The sequence below is a fragment of the Diplotaxodon limnothrissa genome, linkage group LG8 (assembly GCF_057381915.1).
Source record: "Diplotaxodon limnothrissa isolate DT_005_m linkage group LG8, D_limnothrissa_male_GT1.1, whole genome shotgun sequence".
NCBI lineage: Eukaryota > Metazoa > Chordata > Actinopteri > Cichliformes > Cichlidae > Diplotaxodon > Diplotaxodon limnothrissa.
The window spans coordinates 27,366,172-27,374,682 of NC_140603.1; the positions used below are offsets into that span (position 1 = coordinate 27,366,172).

The 8,511-nt window shown below is 39.5% G+C and overlaps 1 protein-coding gene across 2 annotated transcripts; it reads right to left on the minus strand.

Annotated features, from left to right (window-relative positions):
* Nucleotides 1-617: 617 nt before the first annotated feature.
* psmd11b (proteasome 26S subunit, non-ATPase 11b) lies at nucleotides 618-8,511 on the minus strand. Of its 2 annotated transcripts, none has more exons than XM_085361022.1 (13): nucleotides 8,413-8,511; nucleotides 7,248-7,349; nucleotides 6,514-6,710; nucleotides 5,547-5,604; nucleotides 5,060-5,254; nucleotides 3,308-3,452; nucleotides 3,156-3,216; nucleotides 2,724-2,786; nucleotides 2,345-2,470; nucleotides 1,589-1,624; nucleotides 1,431-1,482; nucleotides 1,199-1,341; nucleotides 618-1,104 (listed from the first exon to the last, which is right to left on the minus strand). In XM_085361022.1, the coding sequence occupies exons 1-12, from the start codon at nucleotides 8,501-8,503 to the stop codon at nucleotides 1,199-1,201; spliced, it is 1,269 nt and encodes a 422-aa protein (XP_085217148.1). In that variant the 5' UTR covers nucleotides 8,504-8,511; the 3' UTR covers nucleotides 618-1,104. The 2 variants fall into 2 exon arrangements, with proteins under 2 accessions (XP_085217148.1, XP_085217147.1); XM_085361021.1 differs by having other exon boundaries at nucleotides 618-1,109.

Here is an 8,511-nt window from a genome sequence, read left to right on the forward strand (position 1 = left end):
TGAAACACCAGCCTACTAACCACCTCATGCAGCTTTGTGGTTAACAAACTAGCTCCATTGGCCCAAATTATCAACTTTTTGCAAGAGACAAGACAAAATCCTTAAAATACAAAATATTTATTTTCAAAAATGTCTTTATAAGAGAAAAACAAAACGAGAAAAGAAAAAAAAAATCAAAAACCAAATCAAAACCATACAAATTGTTTGGTTGCTAGCATACCACACTAGTGCTAGGAACTAACAATGGAGAACTGTTCACCCGGGTTAACTCACAGACGCTCAGAGGCGATGATCTCCACCTCTACCCTGCGATCTCATTGCATCCAAACACTGAGGCAAACAGAAGCGCCGAAAACATGGCACTAGTGGTGAAATGGCATCCTGTCTGTTCTAGAAACTTATAATAGCAGGAGGGGCAGACGTGGCAACCATCTGATTTCCTTTTTAAAAAAAAAAGAAAAAAAAGAAACACAAAAGCCAAAAACAAAGAAAGTGTTTAATACATATCTGAAATACAGAGGGGACTAACTGTTGGCATTGATATGGCGAGGAGGAGGAGGGAAAAAAAAAAAAAAAAAAAAAGCTAGAGGGAGCTCTTGGGCTAAAAATCAGCACTCCAAGGAGCATCCCAACCTTCCAAAAACTGAACAGTGTGCTTCTGAAAGATATGGAGGAGGAAGAGAAAGCCTCGCAGAGCCCGAGGCCACAGAGGTCAAAGTTGCACCTTTGAGGTTGCAGTGGAGTCAGCTTTAAGGCTTGGCAGGCCGAACCTTACAGCAGATATAAACATATATATATTCTTAAACCTTTCCATCTTTTTTTATTGTGGTTGTACAATATTCCCTGATGGCCTGATATGGCCGCTGAGTGTTATACAGAATCCTGAAGAGATATCAAAATTAAAAAGAATAAAAAGAAAAGGAAAAAAAAAAAAAGTGATGAAATTGTCCGTGGAGGAGGGGTAGAGAGGGGGGAGGGTTTGATGTTGGGGGATCCTGTTTTGTTGCAGTTTGTGGGACTTCCTGTTGCTCTCCCTTGTCCCCTCTGAAAATGTTGCACACGCTGGTCAAACACACAGTTTCTCCATCTCACTGCTGCAGTGATCTGCTCTGAGGGGGTTTAAAAAAGAAGAAGAAAAATAGATTTAGACGAGAGAAAGAAGACTGCACATATAACCGAATCCTTTAATTTTACTCACCTATGTCAGCTTCTTGGCTTTGTTGTAAAGCGAATCCACGACTTTGCTCATGTTCTGAATTGTTTCCAAAGCTGCTTCGTATGTTTTGTCCACTGGGGGTTCTTCAAATATGATCAAAACACCTTCACCTTGGTCGAGGATTCCTAAGGCGGCGTGCAAAAAAACAGTATTACAGCAGACTGCCGAGTATAGCTTTGCAAAATACTTTTTTTTAATACAACAACACAATTACCGTGAAACTTTTTGTCCAGAATCATTTGTGATAATTTCCTCTCAACATCGCCCTAAAGAGATAAAGATGAGGAATTAAAAATGAGCTGATACACAAGACTGAATGTTAGCTTAAAAAAATTTAAATAAATAATAAATCCAAAATGCAGCAACACTTACCTTAGATAGTTTGATTAGACCTGATATGTGTTCTATCTGAAAACCGAAGGACACAAATTAAATACAGATCTTAATTATACATTTTTCAGTTGTAATGATGAAGAACAAACAATAACATCAGTCTGTACTAGTATTAAGTAATAGACCTGTTGCAGTCACGCAGACTTCAGCTTCTATTGTTTGATAGAAATACGCAGTATAAACTGTATGATTAGCACAAGAGTTAAATCAAATAGAAAGGCTTTTAATGTAGCTGCCTCATCATGCTAATAGTCCACAGTGTGTCCGTGTGCCATTTCTGGATATTGCAGGGTTTCTCCAGGATCACTCAAACTGATATACCTTTGGGAAATAAGGTGATGCATCTAAAATATATTCACTCAGTTAAGCAGTGACTCTAGAGAGAAAGATGCCAGTATCTCCCAAAGTTTTCACCAAAATGAAAGTGTAATAAACCAAACAGCAGGGGAGGGGGAAGCATTATTGCTTATAAAATCAAGCTTTCAGGCCAAGAGATGGTATCGCATTAACTCAGAAAAGCAGAGGGTGGCTTATATGGCTGCCAGGGCAACAAAGTCTGCTAGCGGCTGTATTTACAATGATCCCCCATGTTATGAGATGTTTTTTCTTCAAAGACACAAATACAACTTTACTTTTCAGCAAATGTAAAGTTTTAGGACTGATTGGTAAAAGTTTTCACATTTTGTATTACAGTGGTGGGTTTCCTATATACACCTGAGCCTTGCATGTTCTCACCTGCACTCTGGAAAATGGTTCAATGACTCGGATGAGGTTTTGTTCCAGCAGGTTGTCGTACAGCTTGGCCAGGTGAGTGTTGATGATTGGGTCGTCCCGCAGCTCTGCTCTGTACTCTGTGAGGGCCTGGAACATGCCAAACTCTGACTTAGGAAAACTTTAAATTGTCAAATAACAAGGAGGCAGCTTACGACACAAAACGTCAAGGTTTTAATCCTTCAAAATGAAAATCGAGGACCTAATGTTAACTTCTGAGTGTGTCACCTCACCCTCAGCTGACAAATGTGAGGCCAAAGAGACCATAATGACAAAATGTGTGTTTCTTTATCTTTATCTAAAGCCACCGGGCAAAATTTGACAATGCTAAAGGCATTCTTACCTTTTCAAAATCTGCTAATGATCTGTTCTTGCTGGCCTGGGCTACACATTTCAATGCTTCTGTCTACAAACAGAAAGATGAGAAAAAAATATTAGTAATGTTTTTATCAAGAAAAAAAACATTAATGAAGCACCCACACAAAACTAAGAAATATCTGGTAGTTACAGTGAAGGTCATTTTCTTCTGAAACACACCAAGACATTTATTTAAATTCAAATATCATCAAAGATTTGAGTAAAATTCTGCAGCACTCGCACAAAAACTGTGTGCTTCACTTAAATAACATGTTTATTACACCTTTGCACACTAAAGCTGCTGCTTTGTGAATAATCCACAACTGATATTTCTATTTTATTTAGTTCAAAAGGTGGTTTGCAGCATTTGTGATTCTTTCCGTGTTTGGGTAAAAATCCAATGACAGCTTGTACTTGCCTGTCTGCCTGCGTATCTGAGGGCCAGTTTACCGCTGATCAGGGCTTGTACCTCCTCTGGCCTGAAAGAGTCAAGTAATAAATACATTCATTAGACATTTAAAGAGTGTTTAGTACCACGTATTACTGTAAAACAGTATAAGTACTACTTACGAGTTGAGTACAATTTTGCACAGGAGCATGTATTTGAGTGCTGTGATGGCTCTGGGGCTGTCGATTGAGTCGTAACCCTCGAAGGCCTCAAAGAAGTAGGAGTAGGCCGTCTTCCAGTCTTTTTCCTCTGCTGCATGGATGATCCCTGCACCAGAGATGGCACAGCATGACAGTTACCATTTCAGGCAAAAACAAAAACCCACAACAGTGAAGTATGTGATGCTTCAACAAAAACTCGGAGCGCCGAGGCTGCCATATGACTGCATGACTCCAAAGAGTATTAAAACCACCATGTGCTGAGCTTCTCTGGGCGTTGCCCGACATGGACAACTTAATCATAACGCTGGAAAGTACAAAAGAAATGATCATGTTGTGTCATTTTTTTCAGGTCATATTGTGTTATGCAGCTAAGTCTAAGAATTTAGTCAGCCATCCTGTAATCAGGAATTTAGCAGTTTGATCCCAAGCACCTCAAAGTCTGTATTTTGCCATGTAGACAAAACACTGAAAGTCAAAAACATCCCAGATGTGTCATGAGTATGTATGCAATCGTAAAATGGCTGCCTGAATGCAGCTTTTGGTGCAAACTGCTTTAAACTGTTTATAAGACTAGAAAAGCTCTACTGTATTCATCCACTCCGCCATTTATATCCATGAATAAATATGATAAGATCATGCCTCCAAGCTCTTCTGGCTTCAACATCAGAAACTGTGTGGTTTTCACATACTCATAACCGTTAGAGGCACTGGAGATCAAATCTAAATTTGTCATGCACCTGTCGAGAAAAGACCTGCTTTATGTTATTAAAACACAAAATAATTATTAATAAGGGTAAAAATTCTTGATGGTGCAGCACTGTCTACATCAACATTTTATTACTCTAAACCACCATAACTTCATTCAACTTAAGAATAGAAAAATGTGCCTTTTTTGTAAATAAAGCTGAAACTAAGAAAAAGGAAAAAAGGCCAGAAAATTACCATTTACTATGAGATCCTATCAAACAATATTAAACTCTAGAAAAGGGCATCTCGTCAAAGATTTATGGCATGCCTGGCACCTGCTCAATGACTGAACCAAAAGAGGACAACATGGTAGACATCAGGCACTAATTTTCCACATATCCAACTTTTGCAATCGAATGACATAAAAGATTCTATCAATGACAAAGTCTGAATTTTTGCATGGTAGTGTTGCAGGAAAGGATGGCTTAAAAAGCCAGAAAACTGTGCCGATCTCACATCGTCATAGCATCTGCTGACATCAGTCCTTTCCCCTCCTCTGAACAACTAAGTTGTTCTTTTTACTGTAAAAATGTGAAACTAACCCTTGCAACATTTTTCAAGCATCATCAGTGTTAAATCTGACACCTTTTTTTTCACTAGTTATTCAGAGGGACTGTTTAGGCTGATTATTACTTTTTCTCAATCAGTATCGGATCATTTTGTTTTTACTGAGCAGAGCATGGATGATGTACCTTCAGGCAGAGGTATAATATTATGTAGTCTGTTCAGTTACCTTCTACAATGGATGAGCACACCATTCATTAGCTGTTATATCCATCTGCATTATTAACCGTTTCAGCCCCATGCAAGAAATATTCAGCAGTAATCAGCCGGTCAAGTGTGAACCTGGCCTTTACAATCCCGCATCTTTATGAATAAAAAAATGAAGGAAAAAAATAGTCTCCCATTTTTTGATAATTCGCCCAGACAGAAAGTTATTCCAGGTAAGACTTTGGTAACTCTTACCTGACTGCATGTCCAGAGCTGCCTGGAGCTTTGGAGGACAGTAAATGGCGTTGGCGGTGGTTCTGGCTGAAGTGAGGGCTGCGCGGGCCTTGGGCAGGTTACTGAGGGCGTGGTATGTCTTACTTTCAAGCAGCTGCACCTCAACCAGAAGAGCTTTGTCATCCATCTTTTTCAGCTCCTGGAGCAGCTGGGAGCCTGAGGGTAAGAGGGCAAATCTGGGTTAATATCGTGTACGCCAGCTTCTGCAATAACTTTGATCAAAATTATGTAATTGCCTGGGGATGAATGTGCAATTATAGTGCTGATATGTGCTGCTCAATTTCCTCCCACAACCCCTTATTTATGAAGTATTTTAGTCAAGCATTAACTTTTTAAATGTAGCACTAGAAGAATGAAAGACTTCTTGCCAAATATCTTGGTGGTAGAAAACAGACATTGCAATTCACCCAAAACATAAAAATGTTAAAAAGGATCTCTAAACACTCACCGAGAGCCAAGGCCTCCTGGTATCTTTTGGTGTCAAAATAGAGCGAGATCAGTCGTGCCTGAAAGAACAAGAAGCTGTTAGATGAGCAGAGAACAGCAGCAACAGCTGTGACATGGAAGCAGTTATAAGAAACAACTAATGACAGAATCGTACCCTTTATTAATTCCATCAGAGTAATCTTAACTTCTACAGCATTTTGATGATGAAAACATCTGGTTGTAACTGGTATCAAACTGTTTCTTGCAGGTATCATATCGAGCTCCGCACTGAGCATCAAGAAATCACACCGTGAGCATTTTATTAGCTTTCCAATAATTGCTGTAAATTACAACTACAACTGTCATCCTCTTCAGGCAAAGGTAAAGAATTCTTAGGTTTCCTGTTTTCATCCAGGTTCATCTCAGAGTCACAGTGGTGGTGTTGCACAACCAATCGCTCCATCATTATCTGTCTGAAATCACAGCGTCTCCCACTCCATGAGTCAGAACGCATTAAATCTGATCTCTCCCACAGCTGCTATTTATGTTTGGGATATCATATTTCTTTGTTTTCACTATCATTACTCATAAACTGTGTTCCATGTCAGCACTAAGTGAGGTCAGGTGGGAGGACAAATATATCAGCTAGCAATAACTTCATTTATGACAAATCCAATAACCATCTTTATACTCCTCTTCTATCAGAATGGCACAGTTCATGTACTGCAATTTGTTGCTTTTACTACTCTGGAGGTCTTTACTATCAAACTTCCAAAATACAAAATAATCCCCCACTTAATCCAGTTATCTTTCCCCTTCCTTTTATAAAGTAGAAAGGCCACATCTGGTGTAAAAGTGATAGAGTTCAGAAAAAAAGACTTCGTAGCACTGTTTTAACACTTTTCTGCTCTCATACGTGGTGTGGACAAAGTATGTATGGGCTTACACATTTTAGGGTTTTTACAAGCCTATGCTAGACATCTTTTTACCTCCAGAGCTTGTCGTAGGAAGGTCCTCTTCTCAGCCTTGGCCCATTCAATGCATTCAAGACACAGCTCCACCTCCTGCCCCGTTGCTGCTTCCATGTCAAGGAATAGATCTAACAGAGAGCGGACGAGCCGAGCCGCCTTGGCCTTACTGATGGACATCAGGAAAGGCCTCACAAATTTCAGGAGTCCACCAAGTTCTGTGGACAAAAACAAGAAAAACTTATTCAAAACTTTAAGAGCAAAAACATATATATGACAACATCTCTTAGTCTGAGCAGCGCCCTGCAACAGGTTTAGGGAAAACTTATTTTGTTAACCCTGAAATGAGGAAAACTGCGTTTTTTTGTTGCAAAAAGACGTATAACCTAAACAGATTGTGAACCTAACTTGCTCACTGGCAGGTTTTCTCTCTGGCACCTCCTGCTGCACCTAAAGCAGCTATAAGAGCTCTTATCAGATCAGCACAAGTTCACACTACAAATGCTGAAATCTCAGTGAGATATTCTTACTAGATGTAACCATTATCTGTATGGTTTATATTTTTATATTCAGTTGATGTAACTTGAATTTCACCCCTGTCAGATGAGCTTTTCTGGAAGCTTAACTTTTCTCATGTTAGAGTAAATCAATTCCGACTTTAAGTCTAGACTCACAGTTTACTGAAACTGTTTTCTGGAACAGGACCCAGGTTTTAGCCAAACATAAAATGTACACAGAATGTCTTTGAACATTACCTGCAGCTTGTCCCGTTTTTGCCAGCAGTGTGCCCAGCTCCAAGATGCTTTGTTCTTTAACTCTAACCGCTTCCTCATCGTTCTCTTGAACATCTCTTCTCACTGATAAACAGAACAAGTTCACATGAGAAAAAAAAATATTAAAATATAACTATGAGGCAAGTAAATTTACAAACATGCATAGTGATCCACACTTTATTATAACAATACACAGTCCCATCTTGTGATTTCTCATGTGACATAAACAGTTTAACCAAAAATATTTAAATAAATAAAATTAAATTTTCTTGGTTCCATAAAATCCTCAATAACAAAATCTTTTGAAATACTTTTGAAATGCCAAAGCTGTGCAGGACAAAACTGAGATATCTTAGTCCCATCACCATCTCCAAAATCCAACTAATTTACTAAAGAAAACAATCCTGAGGGAAACAGTCAATCTGTGGCTTAATAACTAAGAAATAATTTTGCCCCTTTGAGCAGTTTCAGGGGAATTGAGCATTTAATAATTTCAGCACTGATACTAGAGATATACAGGTGGAAAGAACATAAGTTCCTTAGAGGTAAACAAGAGAAAATGACATCTTGCCAGCTAGTAGGGCTGGTGTGACAAGGCAGATTGGGGACAGCTATGTCTGTTGTGGGAAATGTAAGAACTCTTTACCACTACTCGTGTGTTTACACCATCATTTAGTTATTTATAGAGGTCCAGCTAATTATGAAACAGGTTATAGGTCCTCTCGCTTTATAAGGTAGCTGCTTTTCACTGTGTTGTTGAGAGGCTTTTGATGACAGGCTAATGATGTTAGCCTCAACACTAACTATGCTAACATGACAGTCTTTAGTTGGGTCAATGACAACTGTGCTCAGTGTCACAGCTCCAACACACACACAGTGGAACTCATGCACAATTCTGACAACCACCAACAGACACATTCCATGGCTAGGCCTAGAGTTAGCAACGGTGCTAACGAGCTAACATCCACCAGCTAGCAATTCCCGTTAGCCACCGTTCTACAGTGAGTCAGCACGGCACACCACCGGCTCCAGCTATTCAAAGCCACTAGCTACATGCTAACCCCGCCGCCTCACACTAACTGTAAAATCATTCATTACAGCAGTGAATGGGATGATATTCACCTCAAAACACCAGCCTAAGACTCACCTATTGAATGTAGGATGTCGATAGAGGCGTTGCGATCCGTGCTAATGAGAGACTGAGCTCTCTGAAACTCAACCACCGCTGCAGCCGCCATCTTCCTTA

What these genes read in the sequence shown, in the direction of transcription:
- psmd11b (XM_085361022.1), bottom strand. Translation starts at nt 8,503, where the DNA reads ATGGCGGCTGCAGCGGTGGTTGAGTTTCAGAGAGCTCAGTCTCTCATT. An exon ending in AGCTCTGGACATGCAGTCAG is followed by an intron (nt 3,453 to 5,059) that starts GTAAGAGTTACC and finishes TCTCTGGTGCAG; the next exon opens with GGATCATCCATGCAGCAGAG. An exon ending in CATTAGCAGATTTTGAAAAG is followed by an intron (nt 2,471 to 2,723) that starts GTAAGAATGCCT and finishes GGCATGTTCCAG; the next exon opens with GCCCTCACAGAGTACAGAGC.